General features: G+C 39.8%; 1 protein-coding gene across 1 annotated transcript in view; it reads right to left on the bottom strand.

Annotated features, from left to right (window-relative positions):
• Positions 1–23,070, bottom strand: part of KIF26B (kinesin family member 26B) — a 279,374-nt gene that overhangs the window by 94,807 nt on the left and 161,497 nt on the right. Inside the window, exon 5 of the mRNA XM_030944701.1 lies at positions 12,942–13,125. Coding sequence (XP_030800561.1) covers positions 12,942–13,125 — 184 coding nt within the window. The remainder of the gene's footprint in view (positions 1–12,941; positions 13,126–23,070) is intronic.

Genomic DNA, 23,070 nt, shown 5'->3' with positions numbered 1-23,070 from the left:
ATTGCTTAGCAAATAGGACTCGAAATCAAAGTGACAGCAGTCTATGCCCGACGTAAGGCACATTTTGGTACTCAGCAAAGGACCAAAGTATAGTTCTGAGTCATTATTTTAATTCTGTGGAAAAGAATCATGCAGAGGCCTCAAAATCTGATAGAGCCCTGAGAGACCAGTGACTAACAGATATAGGTAGTGCAAAACATGACTTGGGGGTAGCACAATCATCCGGTGCCAGAGAACCAGATACTTACATTTCTCTTTGCCCAACCAACTATTACACCTCAAGAAATTCAGGGACTCTATGGAATTCACGCCACTGCAACCCAGAAGGAGCTCACAAACCTCTGGGGAGCAATTGCATCCATTTGTCCCGAAGCCTGAATATCTGACATTTGTAGTGTCTTGCCTGCCTTTATACTGTGGGATGGGAGTGGGAGGAGAAAATAAGAGATTTTTCTAGAGGAAGGCTAATAACCAGAATACTCTTCTTATTCAGCACTATTAATCCCTACTGAATTAGATGCATTAGCAAATGCATTCATTCCTTTGGAGATAAAAAAAGAACAGTCTGAATTCTTGAGGAAATATTCTGGCTATTAGTGTCTATGTAAAGCCCCAGAAATAATGCTCTCAGAGATGAGATGAAGAATAAGAAAATAATAAAGGCAAATTCACCTCTATGTCCTACTCTGCAATTAACTGTTTGAAGCAAATCCCAATACCCTTAATCTCAAGAACTCTGCTTATCTGCCCATCCAGTTATTTTTAATTTGTACTTCTGTTATTACTACTGCATTATTAATATACTCTGATAAGATAGGAAATAGCCCGGTGGTGTTCTGTTTCAGCAGTGCCTCACACAGCATAATAGTCTTTTTGACTAATAACTCTTTCCAATCTGAGGAGATTCATGATTCCCTCTGCTCACAGACTAGGAGGCCCTGGGGGGATCCCATTTCCTCCCCTGAGTTGTTATTCCATTTTCCCAGAGCAGCCAGGGCCTCCCTGTGCTCCCCACATGTGCACACACTGTTATCAGTCAGGGTGATGCCTTCTCCTTCTGTGGGGCCAGGAGAGACGTGCCCCAGGTGCCTCTGTTGGAGCTCGTGTCAGCACAACCTCACCACGGCTCCTCAGGGCTGACCGTGGGCAATATTTAAGGTATTTTAGTAGGAGTGGATAGGGAAGGGAGGGTAGCTTTTCTAGTCATGCTGCTTCCAGAATCTGGGCTCAGGTGCTGCAGCCAAGCTAGTCAAGAACAGATCCCTATTGCAAATCAAGATTCATATTTGGAGGAAACTCCAGTAATACCAAATGTTGGAAAGAAGGGCCAAGACATTAAAGCAAAGATAACTACTCTCACTCCATATGGTTTGAAGTACATATGTAATACTTTTTTTGTGGGGAAAAAAGGGGCAGGGAAGAAAGGATCAACAGTTTTTAAGGTTTCCCACATCTATGTTTCTGTAATGGCATATGTGATGCTGTAAAGGTTATTGTATAGTTTTCCTCCTGACATTTTAATATGCATCCTATTTTGCCAACACATCTTTTTCTGTCTCTCCTTCAGTATAGGCACTAAATTAAACAGATCTGTGGAAAAATCCAGTAGCAATTAATAGGGGTGAAAGCTGTTGGGATCTACAGAAACACAACAGAGCCTCACACACATCTAGAGAATTTTATGTAAAATGCTGCTATTTGTATAAGCATTTTCAATCACCACATAGGAGAAAAAAAGATAATGTATTGTATTGCATTGGAAGATTGAACTAAGCAAGAAAAAGGATATTAGTCTGGATTAAAATCTGTGAGTTTAATGGCAATATCTTAAGGGAATGTTGAGTCGCCTTCAAAAAAAAATCTGCTCATTTATGGAAAAAAGCAAGTCTATAGCCAGTTAACTTCCTCAAAAAGTGCATATATAGTCCTTTTTCTTCTATATTTCCACTGCACTGGTGAGGAAGAGGAGATGAATACACACACATATTATGCACCTAAACGTTTATAGATGCAAATATACGCACTTCATGTATAGTGAGAATTACACAAACACCTGTCCATCCACACCCATCACAGGTGCACCTACTCCATTTCTCATTTCTGAGTGTTACAGGAAGCTTTGAGCCTCACAGGCCTTAAAAATGTATGGGCATACCTCCTGATTTGTCATATCAAACAGGTCAATGATTTCATCAAGCTTTTTTTTTTTCCTTTACTATATAGAAAGATTCTTTCTTAATGAAAAACAGGAAATGTTTTTTTAAGGATTACTTTTCATACCTTCTATTTAATATCTCACTATCCAATGAAAGATCATTTAACTGCTAATCACTTTGGGAACAATACAGAAAAGAAAGTCTATCTACATCTGTAAAACAAAATGGCATGTGGTTATCAGAAATCCAGATCCACTAATGAAATGTTTCCAAACCCCAAGCCATGCTGCCTACACTTCCAGGAAGGAGTTTCCCCTGGAAGCGATTTACAGGTCACATGACATCAGTGAAAATCTGGCCATCCAAAGGCCAGAGGCTCCAATCTAACAGGTGAGCACATTATGATCATCTTTACAGAGCCACCCTGACAGACATACAAGTGAACATCTCCAGTCCTTTACTCAATAAAGAGCAGTTTGCTTTGCTTCCATTTGCCTAAGGCCAAATGTGGAAAAGTGTGCTTGGTCCTTTTCCACAAAGGTCTGTCTGCTTTATGCAACCTGCTCAGTTGCATGCAGATCTGCTCAGCCAGAGCTGGGTGCTGTATAGTGAAAAGCAGAGGATGCAGAATTCCATCTGAGAAGAGGTCAAAGTACCTAGAACTTTCTGCAAGCATCTTGTTATTTGTATCTCACAGCAGCTGGTTTTCTATTAAAGGTTCTGAGCAGAACGCAAGGAGAGCTTCTGTTCCTGTTCAGAGGTTAATTTCACCTTACTTGAGCCAGCCAAAACACAGATATCTCGTTCTAAGGCAGCTGTCTATGTGATCAACTGAAAAAGAGAGGTACATCTGGTAGGCAAGTCAGCCCAATTCTCTCCATTTCTCCATGACAGGAGTACATTTGAATAGCCAGGATCAGAAGGGTAGTGATCACCTAAGCTGATCAGAAGGGTAGTGATCACCTAGCAACACAAATTACATCCTAAGGTGGCAATAATGGGGGCACTAAAGCATAAAGGAAAACCTAGGAATACAATTACTTGAAACATGGAGATAGATACATGTTCCTCATAATAGCACAAAAAATGGATAAATGACAATAGAAAGATATTCCCAAAAATGGATTTGAATCCTAAAGGAAAAGGCAAAAAATGGGGAGACCAAGAATAAGAGGAGATGCATTTTAATGGTATTCTCTGTATTAAAATGCAGTTCACGTTGGCTCTTACTCAGCTGAGCTAGTTATCTATTGAAGTCAATGTTGTACCAGAGAAATGAGGTAAGGCCCAGACCCTTAGAAAAGAAAAAACAGAATGACCTTGCAGTTGAACCAAGAGGCTCAGACAGATCATTAGCCCATGATGTTACAGCAGAGCCTCCTGCAGTGTCACCATCCCGCCCGCACCACTGCTCTCCGACATGTGCTGAGAGGAGTCAAACACAAAAGGAAAAGGCTGGGAGGAGAAGAGCTTTAGGGAATTTTAAAGAAAAAAGAATTGCAATAAGGTCTACAGCTGGCTGCTCAACGTACAGTGCCTATTACTTGCCTGACATCTCAGAAAACTCACCACAGTCCTGCATTTAGCAAACTATCCAGTATTTAAACTCCTTCTGGAGCATTGAGCATGAGAAATACTCATGAAATTTTCAGTTTCTGTCATCTTGAATTTCTTAATTTATATTAATCTCTTTGTCATTAATTTAAAAGTCAGTTTAATGAGGTGAGATGCAGAGGAGAGGGCAGGGAAGAAGGGGGCATTTTGGGAAGTACTAGTGAAAGCCTTAAAAAAGAAATGGAAGTTATTAGCCAGAACTATCAAAGTGCTCCAAAATATCAACCAGCAGTACCACCTAAATTAAAAAGCAAAGTAAATAAAAATACAGTATCTCAAAAAAACTTGGAGGAGATCAGTATTAAAAACAATGGGCTTATATCCTAGAAAAATCCAGTAATTTTCATTCAAACTGCATGTCCTTCAAAGTTTAAGAGACTTTAAAATACGTGGCCAGTGTATTGTCATACTATTTCAATAATATGTCAATAATAGTATGTCATACTATGAGAATATTTTGAAACTGTACTTTCAAGGTGAGCAAGAGTAAAAGTTTCTGTAGCTTCATTAGGTTATCAACATTAATTGACCAATGTGAGCCTTGTGTATAAGGCCCATAGCCAAGCAGGAGCCCACAAATCATGGTCATGCCTGCCACTAAGTGACTTGAAGCAAGAAAGCAATCAACAGGCATAAAACTTACACATTGCTGGGCATAAAACCATATGACAATGCAGAAGGTGCTGGATAAATAAAATTACTTAGAAACGTATAAAACCTAGTACCACCCGCCTGAAGCATTTTGAGCAAGCTAATTTTCCTTTTATTCACCAATGTTTACAGAAAAATTCATCAAAACAGCCCAAGGTAAACAGTACAAAACTAGACTTTGGAGCTCTTTTCCCAGGTGAAATGTAGTATAAAAGAAATACAGAAAAGATTGATTCTTCTAACACATAAATAAAAAATGTCATCAAAGTGAGTTGAGGTTTCATATTTTTTCTGTCCAGTCCAATTCCACCTGGAAACCTCCTCCAGCCACCTCTTGTGCTCACAAGCTCATCAGTACAATTTCTGAACACATCTAGGAAGATGTCACTATAGGGACAGACATTTCAGTATTTTTTGAGGGAAAAAAAAGGAATTTAATGAGCAACAGTCTCTTGTCCATATCTGCCATCACCAATAGCTGGTACTCAGATTAGGATACAAGTTTTTCTCTGTGATATATAGAGAAAGAGATTTTTTTCTCCCAAAGCAAAGAGTTTCACTTAAGGACTAAGTTACTCTCTAGAAAACCTCATTTTCTCTGCTGCAGTTTTCACACCACCCTCCCCACCAGTGAAAAGGAAGATGTCTGCTACTTTGAAAGATGGCTTTTTTTTTTAATAGAAAATCAGCGGAGACAAAGGAATTAAGAGAAGGATAGGTGCCTACATTAGTGGAGCACTTCCAATGCTCCCAGTTCCCTTGAAGTAGAAGCTTCTAGAAGCTTCACAAAGCAAAGAAACAGCAGTTACAGTGGTCCTTTAAATCATGGAAAACATGACTGCATATAAATTTATTTAAAATACACGTTAAAATGCACTTTAAACCTCTGAGTCAAACCAAAATGCAATCTGACAGGCTTCTGGCATGCCTGGGTTGGTACTTCCAAATCCAGAATAAGCTTTACTTTAGAGAAAGGCACACTAAGTGTTCATAAAAAACATGATTGACAAAGGTAAGAGATTTTTGTTAACAGCAATTCTTTCAGAGTCTAATAATTTCACCTTTTACTTAAAGCAGCTTGGTCTTAAAACTCCTCCTAGAAAATCCCATCTAGCAGGAATGTAGGCAAAGTGCATGAAAGCTTCCACCAGGTCCAACCAGTACATTTTGTGAGGAGAAACACAGTTCTGAGCAAGTCTGACTGGAGGGCAAAAGGCCACCTGGATCTCATTCCAAGTGGAACTAACTAATTTGTACAACAATCATGTTGACAACAAAGATGAACACATATGTCTCCTTTAAATGCCTCAAGGGGTCATCCTCTCACCTTTCAGTAGCCACGGTAACTTTGGGGGAAAAAAAACAGCTCTCATCTCAGAAATTGTTTTCTGTGATAGAGGGTTTAAAATCACTTTTGTCATCTATCCGTTAACTTTTGCCCCTATACACCTGAAGGATGAAGCTTTACAAAGGAAGGATCTCTGCTTTAGAAAGGAAAGAGAACCTCTTATCATTCTTTCTGGAAATACCTTTAAGATGGCTGGCAGGGAAGTGAAATACAGAACATATTTTGCAAGTTGGGCTGGGGTTTTTTGCTGACCATAGCACAGGTTTTCATAAACTCCCACTCAATGTATGACAAAAATGTAGACAAAACTGTATGACAGCTGTAATGTAGACCAAAAAAAATCCTGACATCCATCAACCAGCGTGTTAAAATGAAAACTCTGATAGTAGAAAGGGAGGTTTCCTGTAGGTTTTGGACTTAAGACGTGAATCAATTTTGTTTCCTTCAAATCAACTTTGCAAATCACGTAAGTGTAAGAACATCTTCTTACTTCTCTGCGCTGATACAAAGAGTTGATATGGCTATTGAAAACATCTTTTGACAAGAACTATTCACACCATGATTTATACAGGCCATAGCCAATGTAATAGTTACTCATTATTAACACCCTTATTGCATTGTTATATAGCTCAGATTAAAGCATGCCAAAGACAATGCAATAATTGTTGCCTGATTTAGTGAAAGTAAACAAAAACTATTTTAAGGCATTGGACAGCTGAAATGCTAGCAGCTTGTGAGCCCAAATCATTGGCATATGCTTCTGTCCCAGCCAAAACACAGTGAATCTACTCACGAACCTGAACTGCTTGTGCATTAGAGCTTTCTTCACTGTTACTTTCGACAGATACTGTGTTGGTTTGTGTCCTGGTTTGAGAGGAAGCTTTCTGGGATATGCTGTGGTCAAACCAATGGGTGTTCAGATTTGAATATTGGCACATGGTGTGGCCACGGGGGACATGGATACGCCTCTGAGAACACAGGGGTAAAAAGCAGAGCACTCCCGGGGAAAGCTCTCTTGGGTTCCGGTGGGGAAAGAGTTCGGATTCCTCCCCCGGCCCAGCTGCTGGCTGGGCGGGGGAGGGGAAGCCATGCGGCCGTGAGGTAGGCCGGGCTTTGGACAGAGATGGGAGGTGAAGAGGCCCCGAGGATGGAAGGGTGGGAGAACCCGAGGATGGAAGGGTGGGAGAAGCACCAGGAGGCATCGGGCAGCCCCCACCCAGGAGAAAGAGAGAGTACAGCCTGTGCCCATGACTGCGCTACCTTGAAACTTGATAACATATGCCGGCAGCACAGCTGAGAAGGAGAAGAAGAGGGGGTGCAGCGAGAAGTTGTCTGGCAGCTGCGGGAGATCCAAGCGGGCCGAGCCCGAGCTTTTGACCCTTTTTTGGACAATGAAAACTTTGCAGAACATTAACCTTTCCTAGAAGAGAGATAGAGATGAAATGGAAGAAGAAATGGGCAAGTGTGATGAAGGTTCGAGCAAGTGAAAGATGCAGAAGAGTAGAGAAGAATCTTAGGTGGGAAGAGATGATGGAGTGGCTTTAGCTGGACTTTTCTTGTTATAGCCATGGACAGAACCATGTTCCTTGTGACACAGAGACTGGATCCAGGGGGAGGCAATGGCTCAGAGCCAGGAGAGTTCAGTGTTGCAACCCCTCAGCCCCAGGGGGTGAAATTTGGGGGGGACAGGTGTCCCAAAGGTGAGACTGTGCTCTTTTTGGAACAGGACAAAGCATCCTTAAAAGGACAACCCTAGAAGCAGCTCTGGTCCATGTGCAGTGGTGAGAGCACTGGACATGGAAGGAAGAGGTCACGACGGCAGATGTTCTCCAGGCGGTGCCACAAGTGACATGGAAACACACGAGGTTTCAATGGTGTTTCCTGGGGAAGCCTATCGCACAAGAAGGACTCCTCTCCTCTAGATGAACTGAGAATTGATTATCTAAAGGGTGGTGATAGACTGAGAGTTGGTGATTTGTGGGATGGATGTATTGGAAATTTGGTGGGGGGAGGAGGAAATGTTTTTGAAAGGTTTTAATTTTTCCTGTGTGTTCCTTTTTACATATAGTTGTAGTGTAGTTAATAAAGCTTTCTTTTCTTTATTTCTAAGTGGGGGCCTGCTTTGCTTATTCCTGGTCACATCTCACAGTAGACACCAGGGAGAGCGTATTTCACGTGGACACCAGCATTGTGCCAGTGTCGAACCATGACAATTTGGTAGACACACTTTCAGGTCAGACAAAATGATTCATACAGTTTTATGTAAATCAATGTGATAAAAAGGTAAGCTTCAGACTTGTGTAAAGTAAATAGCAGATTTTGGGCTTATTCAATCAAATACTGTGTTGTGATGAAAGATTGCATTCTTCAGCCAGGCACTGAAAAATTATTTTTAACTGAATTGTCTTTACTACATGACAGAGATCCTTGGGAGAAAGGTGTGACTCAGGAGTCTCTATCACACTGCCAGCATCCTGCTGCCACTCCTGCCATTTGGTTGTGTCTTGGTTCCCATTGAAGGACCCTCCCAGCCTCACTCCATGCTCAGCCCCGTGCTTGATGAGTTACCAGCTACCACATCTCTCATTCACTCACCAGACTCTCAAACCCCCACTCTGCTCCACTTCCTACCCCATCCTACACACTTGGAAAGGGCCCCTTGGGAGCACCTGCAGCATAATCAGTTGTTTACTCTTGAATAATCTCCTTTTCTACACCAGCTTGAGAACAGGTATCTAATATTACACTGCTGATGGGCTGAGGATATCACTATCAAGATGACCAATAACACCTCATTGTTTCTTTTTGCTTCCTATCTCTCTGTCTGCTCCTCTTTCCTACAGTGAGGTCATAACTGCTCTGGACAGAAACAGGGGGATTTAATCTGAATTTACACATAATTTTGCAAAACAGGTCTAGGCCCTGCAAACAAGAGTGCTGCTGCTCCAGAAAAATTAAAAATAAACAGAATCACAAATTACAGTTGTTCTTTTAATAGGTCAAAAAGACTACTTGAAGGAAGTTCAATGGTGACTTGCTTCTCCCTGGTTGGAACCTTGTGCATAGGAATGATTTTAGTGCCCAGGAATTGCTATTTTATTTTGAGATTAAGAAGTACCAAACAACAAAAATACACACCAAAAAACAACAACAAATATATATATATACATAAGGAAAAGTAAACTAATCTCTGCCCAAACATAACAAATATCTCTCACTGACTGAGGTTTATAAGACTACACACAGAAAAATAATAAATAAAAGAAAACAGAGAGACCACATCCATTTATCCTAACCCCCTGACACCTGAAAACAACCTATTTATTCAGGCTGGCAGAAAATTTTTCATTCCAGCTGTTTTTCATGTCAAATGTGAGATTCAGCAAAACAACATCTTTCACATTTCAGATTTTCATCAAAAGTGTTGGTTTACTTTTGATTCTGTTTGACAGAAAATTGAAGAGGAGGTGTAGAGGGAAGATGGAAGCAGACTGGGGAGCAAATCTAAGTAAACCTTACTAGAATGGCCTTACAGTACAGTTACATCTTAGTGCAGGCATGGAATAATTTGTTATTTCTGCACAGAACACCTTTTTGTTCTGTTATTGGTTTGTTGTTAGGAAGGACACAATAGACTTAAGGAGTATCTTTCAGAAAACTGGGGAAACTTCATGTACAGCCATCCAGAACAGTAGCACTCTCTCTTTGGATAAATTCATTAAAAGCAATCTGTTACTCAGAATATGAGGATCCAAAGACAGCACAGAGAAAATAAATGATGCTCAAGCTGTTGAATTTTATGGAGCAGAATTTGCTTTGGGCACTCAGCTCAAAGGAAAACTCTCAAGAACAGACTGTGGGGATACCACACTACCACTCAGGATCATCTCCCTCTACCAGAAAATGTAAATCCAAAGTACCCAGATAAATTATGATCCATAAAAGAATTCCTGTTAATATAGTTACAATACGGTCACACCTTTGTATTTAGCATCAGGAGGAGCTATTTGGAAATAAGTGCAACAAAGAATCTGATGCTTTACTTGTTTCTTTGACAATGTGGTACTTCTGCTAGACTCAGTGGTGTATCTAACATCAAAGTAAAATGCTGATTATGCAGTCCTACCATTCCATTATTAATATCATTTCCTGCTTCTGTGAAGCTGAACTTCAGTTTTCAAATAATACTTCTTTCAAAGTCCAGGCTGGTACAGTTTTGATTTGCAAGGCATTTTGTAAGAAAAGGCATGAAGCATGCAACCTGAATATATACTCTCTAACCCTTTTCATCACTTTAGATTCTTCAGTGGGGGGTTGTACTCATATCCATCCTAACTGCTTACTAACTTTGAAATATATTGGTGATAGGCAGATCTTCCTCTTTTAACTTTAAAAAAAATATATGTCTACACATGAAATATGAATTCTATAATTTTAAATAAACCATTGTCATTAATCTTGCAATGAGAAGTAGAATCTTTGAAATTTCTAATAGAAGCGAAAATATAAAATAGCAACTGTTTGCTTGCAATTTCATTTTAGAAAACTGTGAAATTAAACTTACCCTGAAAGTCTAAGCTTTGATGTACCCAACTTCCTATCCTTCACATCTTGGATACCCACCTCCCCTGGAAAACTGACAGATCTCAAGCTGACGCCAAGCCAGTAACACCCAGCGTGTGTGCCAGGGCTCACAGCCCTGCAGGAGTGAGCTGCCTTCCAGGCAGCCTGAGCACAGCTGTCCCCTGGAGTTTCAGGAATCCACAGTCCCTGGCAATGGCCATCCCTTTGGTTCTGGTGAACCAGAATTTCCAGTAATAAATTGTCACATTAGAAATTGCCCAACCCACTCAAATCCAAAGTGAAATAGAGTTTTATCACACTGAGCTTGCTCGTAAAATGCTATTTAAATACAAACCAGGAAAAAACCCTAAATTATTGAAAACAACATTTAGCTTCCATGAACCCACTTCTTCCTCACATTTTATAAATTTATACCCTTACAGAAAACACTATATGAGAAAAAATACAGAGAAAAGGAACTGGATTTAACATACTCCTATCAAAATATATCCCAATCTAACTAAACAGAACACATAAACAAGGAAAATTAAAAACAAATAAGCTGGAAATTCCATTACCTCATCTAGAGTTTTCCCAGTCTGACAGATAAATTACACTGTTATCCTGAAGTAATTTACTTATTGTGTCTTGCACCTATATCTGACATATTAAAATGAAAATTGCGCTACAGATGCAAACTGATGGGAAACTTTGATGAAAGTATACAAGCTTCAGGTCATAATTATAAGCTGACTCCTAAAAGAAAGCAAAAAGGTGAAAAAGGAAACTGGCTTCCAGAAACTGCCAAAAACCATATTTTTAGAAATGTAGAAAAATTTAATTTCTCTAGTATGACTATATGAAATAACCTAATTTGATTTACTGCTTTAAAGAAGCATGTGTGTCAATCTGTTAAAACCTCTTAGCTGTTTATATGCTCTGGTAGTTTTAGGACAGTAAGTCTGAAATGAAAATAAATTCCTCCTTCATCATATGAGCTGCAAAATTTCAGTTTTACTTACATAGCTGGAAAGCCTGGAGCCTGTTCTTGTACATGGTTTTGCAGAAGCAAATCACAGGTCTGTTTGGGAATATTGCAAAACTGCTTCCCAAGCCCTCTCCACTGGAAACCAGTAGTGAGAGGAACAAGAAAGGCTCAGACCAGCTTGGAATGCTTAGACAGAGGTATGTTTGTGTCTCAGTGTGTAGATCCTTCTGTTGGGACACCTGAAAATAATGATCAGGAAAAGTGCTGATGCAGTCCAAGATGGGAGATGATCCCCTGTTTCCAAGAACACACCCTTGATTATTCCTCAATGAAATTTTTATTCAGATGCAATCCAAGCACAGAAAAGTAAGACTCCTGAGAGGATGGCCTCTACTGTTAATCTATTCTGTAGCAACTTCCTATAACAACTTGAACTTGTTCAAGTTTACTCCTCTTTCCCCCACTAAAATCAGAACATGTATCCCTATTCAAGTTTTGTAAGACCATGACAGATTTCTACATTTCTTCCCACCTACCAGACCAGAGGAAAGGAAAGCAGCTCCATGTGTAGGGGATCTCTTTTCAAACAGGCATTAAACCAACCATGAAAGTAATACCATTGTCCTTTGAAAGGAAACCCTGGAACTGCACAATATAAGAAAGTGAGTATCCAAAATCAGCAGTGAAGGTTCTGAAGCCCACCCTATGCTCAGCAGTCCTACATCATACATTACAATTTCTCTTCTAAACAAAAACTTCCACCAAATCCATTGTCACTGCTTAGTATTCAAGGAATATGGAAAAGCCACACACACAGATGCTTGCATAAAAAACTACCTTGATTAAAGCAAACTGCTTTTCTCAGCAAGTGCATGCTCATATTCCCAGATGTAATATGCCAGGCTCTCCTGTTGTAGCAGGGAAAAAGGGAAGGGCCACTAAGACAAACTACAAAGCAATAGCAAACTATATACCCACCTCCTCCACCACCCCAACATAAGTGTGCACCTAAACAGCATTTTAAGAGGGAATGATTATGCAGAATGGGAGGAAATAACACGACAGAAGAAAAAAAGGAGTAATTTATCATTAAAAGCATAGTTTTGTTCACATAAATGTTCTGGAAAAAAGCCAGCAGACAAAGCTAGAAGCAAATTACAGTGTGTCCAGGCAAGATATCAATCTGGAAAGCAAAGGGATCAGGACCACAAAATATACCATAGCAAGCAATCACTATAGAGTTTATACACAGCCACAGAGACAACTACTCCCGAAATCGAGAATGGATATTGGAATGGATAACGGATTCTGCCTCCTGGCAGAATGGACATTAACTCCACCAAGCAGCACTGTGGTCCCAATGCAGGTGGATTAATGTAACGGGGCTTTGAAGTGTGTAACTGCTGCACAGCTACATCTGTCTGTGTTAACTCAACGTTATTAGAAATTCACTTACATTAGTTAACTCAAGTTTTTAGGCCTTTTTACACATGTTTAGGGACAAGATACAGCAAAACCAACCGAGAAAGGTCATGGTTTTCCAATTCCCTTAATGTTTTGCACAAGGATAAAATATTCTCCCAATGAAAATCAGTATTTTAGTGATATTTGCAAGGCCTACCTTGCCCAAACCAGGAGTGTCTTTGACTTTGCTGACTGCCCTCAACAAACATGGTGGTGCAGGGGGTGGGGAAGTCTGTAGGATACTGCTGAAGCAGGTAGAGAAGAGAGGAGATTCAGGAACAGAGGATGCAGAAGGCCTGTGCTTCTTCTTTTTGGAAGACAGGTTCAATTTCTGAGCAGCTCTGTGGGAGAAACAACAATAGTAAGCTGAAACAACTTCAAACTCATCAACAAGAAAAAATAAAAATAATTATCAGGTTACTATTTATGTAAGCTCTCAGTTTTGACCTCATTAATCCAGATAGTTGTATAATCCTTGTTCTTTATTCCTTAGTATTATTTTAATGCCATTGACCACAAAGTTGCTCCAAATTTAGAGTCTTCATTATGCAGGGTCACAATCAGGCCTCTGTCACTATTTTATCTGCTGAAACAATTCAGCCTGCAAGAAAGCTCCAAACCCAAGCCAATGAGCTATCAGCAATTTCTAGTTTAAAATTATGAAAGGTTAACACAGAATTGTGTCTCATGCATAGGTCACTGTTTAGAAAATAAATACTTGTGCTTGGAGTTAATTGGTGATAAATGCTCAAGTGACTCTGCTGAGGTGTAAGAAGCCTTGCGCTAGCTGTTCAAAACTTTCATCACCTCTTAAAACATAAACTAGTCTAAAAGCTGAACAAATGCTGACCAGTGAAAACACTGCTGTCTGTGATGAGCTGGAGACAATCACACAAACTCCAGCTGCATTAACCACTAAGCAAGGGAAGCAGTGAAGACTCTTTATATTAGTACAGAATTCTCAGATAAGAATGCTGAATTTTGTATAGCATTTGATGAAAAAGCTATGGTTTTCCAAACCAGAAACATTCAGTACTTTTGTTTTGCAAAGTGTTTTATTTTGAGAGATAATGCAACATTCAAATCTTTGTAACAGCTGGCTTGTTCCAACACTTTTGCATCCTGCACTGCCCAGGGATAACATCAATATTAATCATGCTGTCCCATGGTTTCCCTTTTGCAAAACAGAACACTTTAAACAGAGCAGGTCAGCAGGAGTACCAACTCAAAGGAGAGATGCGTAGAACAATTTTGTTTGCTTTGGCAGACAAATTGGGACTTAATATATGTATAAAGCAATCTGTGCCGACAGTAGCTCCCCTTGCTTTGCTGAAGTGCGACACTCAAGACCAATAATTCTAAATCCTAAGTTTTAAGAAGCTTTAGCTGTACTGGCATCAGTTTATATTATCCAACTCAAAACTTACAAAAGTAATGACATCATTTTACCCAAAGGAGTCAGGGAAGAAAGACTGAATATACACACACATGTGCATATGCACACATTTCAATATGCAAGTAACCTGTGTTTGTATCAGGTATCTCAGACACATGGACAAATTACTGCTTGGTATGACATTGCCATATGGCAGCTGGTACACTGTGTGCACCACCAGGGTGTATTCTTTTAGCCCATGACAAGTGCAAAGCACTTCCAGATAAATTCCTTTCCAATAAAAGAAAAACACTAGGAGATTTTAACTGACCTGACACAGAATTAGAACTCAGAAGCTTCTGTACCACCTCCTTGTCCTTTGTCTTTATTCTGACCTAAAGACTGCAGTTCATAACCTGTCCCTCTCATGTAAGCACACACTTTCTTTTTCATAGAAAAAATACTCAAAATGTGTTGGTCAAAACCATTGTTCCCTTTCCTTGCAATATTTCCATGGTTTGAGAGGATTCAATAATGTTTGCTTCCACACTGTCCATCACTAACATTTTTATAAAGTTGTCCATGCTGAATCAAGATCTTCTGTACATCTTAGTTTCACTATAAAATTAAGAGAAATCTTGTACTCTATGTTCAACAACTGAAAATGTAAGTGTTGGTCAAACATACTGAATACTTTACCCATGTGTAAAACTCATTGGTCCAGTCTGAAACATAGGAAGTGGCTCCATCCACTATGGTCATCTATCTGGTCTCACTGACTCATGCCCTGGTGTAAATGTATTTCCTAAAAGCTGTTTCCTGAACTGACTGACAGAGCCATTATCCCTCTTGCCACTAAATGCTCCTCCAGAATTTGCTGTTCTTTTTGCAAAGCTGACAGGGTAACACAAACCACTTCTTGACCCAACCAAGCACACAGCCAACATTTTCTTAAAGAAAGCACATTGTTGAAGGCACCTGGTCTTTTCAAAATCTTGGAATTGTATATACTAGTTTGACAGTTATAACATTTGAGATTGCATACATTTTTTCCATTCAAAAAGTAATAACCTGCATTTTCCTTATAATTTTGGCCTGTGACTGGCAAAATGTATGAAAAACAATGAAGTATTTCTCACAAGTTCCTGTTTTCCTCTTCTCTGTTTTTCCCCGAGTAGAAGAATTCAATGCATGTCAGGCAAGAGAATAATTTACAAGCCCTATCAGACCGGATTGAATTTTGAAGGGGATGAAAAAGGCAATAAGCATCAGGTAATTCCCAGAGCATTTAACTGGGAAGAGAAGGATAGTATAACCACATGTAGGCTGCAATATGACACAAATACGTAAAGTGTGACTTTCTTGTGAGTACATTTGAGTGAGCAAAATCCTTCAGCCTGAGTGGCTAGCATTGCTCCAAACACAGCTGGTCATGCCAGCTGATACTGATTTGGCCCTGTGATCTAGCACAGGAGGTTAGAAAATCACATATTTTACCTTTCCAGGCAAGTGAGAAGCCTGGCTCTCTCATGCAGACTCTCTGATCACCAGGCTCCTCAGGGAAAGCAGCTGGCTGGACCCTGGGAGGCCTGAGGGCAGTGCAGCTCACAGCCTGCACAGCTCCGCCAGGAGCTCTTTAGGTTCTGCTCTTTGTACAGAAGCCAGCTATTTTATTTCTTCCATTTAATATTTGGTAAATTAGGGCTCTAATTTCCACTTGAGACTCTGCATAGTGCTGCAGTAATGGTGATGGCAGTGATCGTGGCTTTATGTACTGACAATAAGCTGATCATGCTCCAGGTTGTATTAGCTCCCCCTTGAGCCAAGTGATATCAGCTATGGAATATGCAGGAGTGTGCAGGGGGCTCCAGTGCCTTGCAAACCACTTCCCCACTGTGTGTGGTATGGCTGTGGTAGGGATTGTGTCCACAGAGACACACGGGGAACTTGATCCAAATTCAATTTTCGAAGGGCATAATTTAAACTGCATTAGACCACTGTGTGAGCATACTCATTCACAACAGAACTGTCTTTAATGTCATTTTACTGAATTACCTTCCAAATGAATGCATATTTAATCCAGTTTAGCTAATATACTTTGGATTAACGCCTTCAGATAATTTGGACTATTTCTTTCCTGAGAGTCCTGATGCAAACAAGCAGCTGGAGACTATTTGAAGGCTTACAAGATTTCTGGCAGAGGAAATAATCACAAGATCAAGAGTTGAAATTGCAGGAGGGACATTAGAAAGCTGATTAAAGTTCAATCCAAATAAAACTAATACATTGCCCTGGCAGGAAAGGGGAACTGCTTTGAAAGTCCACCTGATCCATAGCAAAGACTGAGATAATTTCTTGGAAGGATATTCTCTGCTTTTTGTTTTTTAAAATAAAACTTTAATTATGTATATCTTTGGGCAGTCAGAAATGTTTTCATACCCCACCTATGCAGAAATGGTGATTTTTTTTTTCCCCCTTATAACTTTAAAAGCAGGCTGGGATTTTCACACCCAGACTTCTAAATTAATGCTAATAAAATTCAAGGGATGCTTGTTTAGCTTGATTAAAGAATTTTGTTTTCAGCAACACATCATCCAATCCAAGTTAAAATTTTAGGAGTGTCAAAGTAGAGGTCAGTAGGCCCACTAGGTTCAGTAGATTCAGAAGGAAGTGGAACATTAAGTGGATACATAAAATATTATTCACACTTGTGCCAGCAAAGATCATTGATAAGTAACATTGACTGAGACACTCCATCATCAATGATATCTGAAAAGATTTCCTTAGGTGTGTATCTCTGTATAATTATTCCTTACTACACTATGTTCATACTACACTAAAATGCATCCAGTACTTATTACCCTTGGAAACAAAATTCCATCATAGAGGCTACTGAGCTGGCATATCAATTTCTCTGTCAAAATAGGAAGTGAAATTTCATTTCCATATCCTATTTTCCACAGAGGAAATTACAAGCTGTGGATGCTAAACAGCTATGTATTAATTTATTGTAAATATTTACAATTCTAATTTAAACTAAAAATCTATTTTTCTTCTTTGTTTGGAGATATATATTTATGAACTTTATCTATGCAAGGGATGGCTTACCAGAAGCTTGATTTGAGACTTGATTTGTCAAGCCCCAAGCAGGTTAATGACCTTCCCTAGCAATTAAAACACTACCTTTACTTACCCAAAACTGCCTTGCCTGCTGTATCTTACTGTATGTTGGAAAAGAGATGGAAGTTTTGTCTGGAAATCAGTCTTTGAGCAAACTCCCTGAGCATATTTGTGCATCTATATCACCAGTTATAAAACAGACCCGTAGCATTCGTATCCTATGGTCTCAGGTTGAGCCCCTATAAGTGAAAGACACCTTTAACCAGCCACACCCTCAAAACAACAGCTGTATTGATGTTCTCTTTTTTCTTTTTTGTTTTAACCCAAGACATAATTCCTCCTGTAGAAAAAAGCAGAAGTTTTGACTGTCACCTACAAAGCAAAATGTAATCTGTGTAGAATTTTAGTTAACTGCCTGTGCTGGTTTCAGCTGGGGTAGAGTTAATTTTTTTCCCAGTGGCTGGTATGGGGCTGTGTTTTGGGTTTGTACTGAACACAGTGAAGATAACACAGAGATGGTTTTGTTTTGTTGTTGCTGAGCAGGGCTTGCACAGAGCCAAGGCCTTTGCTGCTTGTCCTTCAGCCACCCACACTGGTGAGGAGGCTGGGGGTGCATGGGAGGCTGGGAGGGGACACAGCTGGGACAGGTGACCCCAAATGACCAAAGGGATATCCCAGACCATATTACATCATGCTCAGGATATAAAGTGGGGGGAAAAAGAAGGAAGGGATGGAATGTTCAGAATGCGGGTGTTTGTCTTCCCAAGTGACCATTAGGTGTGATGAGGCCCTGGTCTCCTGGAGATGGCTGAGCACCTGCCTGCCCATGGGAACCACTGAATTAACTCAATGTTTTGCTTTGCCTGTGTGTGTGGCTTTTGATTTACCTATTAAACTGTCTTTATCTCAAAGAAAAAGACAAATCTTTTCACTTTTACCCTTCCCATTCTCTTCCCAGTCCCACTGGTGGGGGACAGAGCAAGCGGCTGCCTGGGGCTTGGCTGCTGGCTGGGGTTCAACCACAACACTGATAGAATGTCAAACAAAGGTATCCTGGAATTCTGCCATTAGTTTTGATTATTTCCAACTCAAATGTTTGCCAACATAGTTTCCAAATGTGTTTTCTGCTTTGGGTAAATATGTTTATATTAAATGAGACATCATATCATGTAAAAGTCCTCATGTAGCTGGAAGGGAAAAACCAATGGGATACAGAATACTTAAAACCATGCAGATTCCTTTTCTGTGAGAAAAGCCAGTCTTTATTTTCAGTCACAAAAGGTCACTAAACAGTGTTTTATCCAGGATCTTTCGTTACTGAATTATATCACCTATATGCTACCCATACAAACTGGACAGAGTGCACTAAAAATGGGATGTTCACATTTTCTCATTATAGGGATCTAACCTACCTTCTCTGAATTTTCACCAAAATTGATTCTATATCTTCCAGTCACCTGCATAGGTGATGCAGCTCAGTAAGGTGGCATTACAGCCAGATTGACCTGACAATTACCACCAAAAGGGGAGACCCCACACCTGCCACTGCCCTGTCTGCATTCTTCCTTCCCCTCTCTTGCTTCTTTCCTCACATTTATTTTGGCTTGGCTGCTACTGCTTTAACCTCCTAAATGGGCTTGTGCCAAGGGTGTTTTAAATCATACTTATTTGACATGGCTAATATGCCTGAATTATTATGGCAAGGTCTTTCCCAGCCTTAAAATCTGAGGCATGTGGTATGAAATGTGGTTTCATATAAATCTCATGTTTCTATCTGGAAGGCAATGAATTGGCCGGGAGCCGTGGCTTCCTCTGTGCCATGCCTTACCCTGCAGCTCCCAAAGCAAGGAGCAGAAAGATGCTTTAGTGGATGTTTAGCCCACAAGCTAACAGCTTGCTCTGCCGCCCCTCCACCATCTGCTGTGATTGTGGGGTACCACCTGGGAAGCTTGTTCAAGGAGCAGCAACAGCCTCCAGGAGCTTCTCCTCATATCTCTACGTGGAACAGCTTTTCTCACCCAGAGTGAGAGCAAAAAGACAAAGTGATAAACCTTGCAGCTGGCTTGCCATGTCCCTTCTCAGCCCTCCTTCCCTGCCTTCCAACAGGAAGCTACAAGCTATAAACAAGAATCAGAACAACTTTATTCCACCTTAATTCTCAGGGTGGCCAAACCCAGGGCTGTGGTGTTGCAGCCTACTAAGATATGTGAGGAATGAAATAAAAATCCACAGAGGAACATTTTCAGGATTTGTAGTTCCAGTAAGAATCTTTGTATTTGTGTTTAATTATTTTACAATGCCTTTAAAATCTGGAGATAATTTGAACTTTCTGCTTATTCTGTAGGAGGTATAATAAACATGTCTCTAATGCCCAGTAAATGCTCGCCCCTTATTGTTCTCTTTATTTTATGCATGCATTCAATTTCATAGCAACAATAAAGCTGTCCCAGGCTGTAATCTTTCACATCTTGGGTGGCAGTTCAGATATTTTGGCCACAGTGCTTTAGTGACTGCATTCTCCCCAGGAACTGTACTGCAACTGCCAAGAAACTCATTATTTTTAACTTATTTAATTCTAAAAGAGTCAAAATAGGACTTCAAACTTTATTCAGGATAGGTCTTATAAAAGCTGAGGCACACAGGCAAACTGTGAAATTAACAGCACAGACATGTTCTTATATCAACTTCAGAGCTGAGTAAATTCACTGGCAACAAAGCTGCTCCAGGACTGCACCAAAACAAAGATGAGGAATATGCTTGCAGACCAATAGCTTAATGAGAGGCGCAAAGTTTTACACAACTTTACTGTGGGACAGAGGACACATATTCTGCACAGCTGTTATTTGAGGGGAAACTCCCAGTTTCAGAGAAGGATATGACAAGATCTGAAACAAACCCCTTCTAATGTAATTCCTGTTTGATTCACAACATTCTCTTCACCACGTAGCACTATATTCCAGCAGAGATCTTTTTACCTAACCCATAGGTTCCTGGAAAACTCTGGTTTGGTGACAGATGTATTGCTGCCTTTGGCAACAGGATCATTCATCAGCACTCACACAGAAAGGTAATGCTGGCAAAGAGCATTACAACCCAAATGAACCCTCACATTTGGAATTTCTACAAGAGCTCAAGCCCCTGTCCTTCAAGAGTACCTATCAAGAAAACTACGTCTCAACTCAATATCTTGATACATTTAGAGAAAGATCATTTCTGATTACTTTGATTTCTTTTTCTCCTCATTATCTTCTCTTCTTAGTCTGGTTTAAATTTCCTAAATTTCAGGCATTACCAAACAAGGTAGTGGCCACATACATGATAAAAATGACCAGATTCACCTTTTCTGCTGTGTTATTGACTGCAAACACACATAATCAACCTACATTTTTAGAGAAAAAAATAATGATTTTGATAATCAGCAGAAGAATCCAACCATATGAAAATATGCTGAGCAATTGAACAACAAAGAGAAATAAGTAGTCAATTTTTTTAAAGAAAGAATGGATAAATGTTGTTTCTACTGTTAATCTAACTTATTTTTCTCAATGAAAAAAGGCTTAATAGAAATAGGTAGTCAGACAGATGACAGTGCTCACATTATCCTTTTCTTGGAAAGCTCTGAGGATCAATTGGATATGTGTCACTGCATGCTTAAGGCATGAAGCAAGCTGACCCATTATACTTGGATAAAATAAAAGATGTTTAGCACTAGTTTAGAAAAACAGATATATTTACTATAACTCAAATTAATATCTTTATCTTACCACCATGGTTACTTGACAACCCATTTTCAGACCAGAGTAGCCTTTATTTCAGTTACACAGTGCTGAGGGCAAGGGCTCTAGTATCTTCCAAGGAAGGGTCAGAAACAGGCTACATCCAGCTCAGCCTTTGAGTGTTAAGAAAAATTGTCTATTTATACTGATGATTTATTTTGCAAGGTGCCAGCATTGCCACCACGTACTACAGAATGAGACGTGCACTGTTTTATCCTTGTAGTGTTATTGTGTACAACAAGAAATATACACAGACTTTGCAGCTGTTAACTGTAAAATATCAAAGGTATAGATGTACAGATACACTGCCTTCTCGTGAAAGCTCCCAAAGTAATAGCTGGCAGATTTTCCCTATGTCTGAGCTAACACAAGAAATGCCAAACTGTTGGACTGGACTCCTGGTTAATCAGCCCCTAGCTGGCTCTCCTCATGAGCAGTCATGACAGCTCAAAAACATGACTAACAGAAACGTTGCAATGTGGGGCCCACAAACCACTGGCCATTTAATAACAGTCCTCAAAATCACATAAAGAAAATCCTTTAGCTGTAAGTTTTATGGAGCTTATACGATTACAGTTATTCTATTACCTTGAATGCTAAAGCCTGACCACATACTGTGCAGAAAGCTATTCTGTTTAATATCGTCCCATTCAGCAAAAACCTCTCATAACACCAGGAGAAAAAGCAGCCAGCACACAGATTCACAGTCCATTTTGTCATTGTTTAACTTTCCGGTTGGCAGAACCATAAAAAGGTTAAAAGGCAGGTATGTATTGCAGGGGGTTTTGCCTCATCAATATTTCTGAGGTCAGCACATTTAAAATAACACCAGCATACAAATGGTAAACTATTCTGACAACGCAGATGCATTGAAACTCAATGCACTTAAGCCAGCTCTGACAAGCCATCTCCTGTCGTAGTAAAAATATTTCCTCTAAGAGTTCCTGTTAGTTTTGCCTTGTACTTATTTAAGCCCCCACCATGAGATAGTGATAATTCTTTGATACAAGTTGTTTTCAGCTACTGGAGACTACAACAGTTATTATAAATAACATCCTATGGTCCAAGTCTAAGGTCCTCCTTTTAGCAGACTAAAATTAGTCCAGTCCCAACAGCTTATAAGCAAAGTAGACAACACAAAAGAAAGAAATTTTATGATCTCACCTTTCGTAGAGTTAGGCTGAAGCACAAAGAAATTCATGAATTGTGGGAAATAATAAATTAATCTAGATTTTCTTGGCACATTCACACAAATAGTTCCGGTGGCTTTGGAGGTGCCTAACAGCATCCTCACCAGTATCTCCAAGGAGGGTACCCAGATGATGGACTTGTGCTCCACACCACGGTATGGAAGGAGAACAAGAGCTCGTGGGCATATGTTGAAGCCAGAGGAGCTTGGATGCGGGATAAGGAAAAGCTTTTTCACCCTGAGGGCAGCCAAGCAAGACTTGGAAGTTTTTGTGCTTGGGGAAGTTTAAGACCCAAATACGTAAAGGCCTGGGCAATGTGTCTGATCTCACAGCCAAGCTTGCTTTGAGCAGGAAGTAGGTAGAAACATCCTGAGGTGCCCTCCAGCCTCCAAATGATCCAATGTTGTTATGAAAGAAAAGTTAATGCAAATCTGTATTTTTTTCTTTCAGAATGTACTTTCTCTGAAAATTTTCAACAGATCACTTGGCATCAGTCTCAGAAATGTATGAAATTCAAAAATAAATCTTTACTTTTTAGAATATTAATCTAAATATAAATGGAGAAATGTCAAACTACAATTCCAAACTGAAAAAGGTAAAAGCCACTTTTTTTTGCAAGGCTGTAACCAAAACAGATTCAAAAACTTCTTGATTTTCTGGCAGGACATTAGCTAATCATCAGAACCTGATGAATTAAGCTTGAATGAAATCCACATTTCCTGCTGAGAAAAAAAATTTACACAAATTTGACCCACATCACCTTCAACGTATTGTGATAAGACTTTCTCTCTCTACTAACCGAAGACTCAGACAGTAATTCTACAC

This window comes from Camarhynchus parvulus, chromosome 3 (genome assembly GCF_901933205.1).
Source record: "Camarhynchus parvulus chromosome 3, STF_HiC, whole genome shotgun sequence".
NCBI classification, from domain to species: Eukaryota; Metazoa; Chordata; class Aves; order Passeriformes; family Thraupidae; genus Camarhynchus; species Camarhynchus parvulus.
The sequence above is the reverse complement of the archived record's forward strand: the minus strand, read 5'-3'. Positions and strand labels throughout refer to the sequence as shown.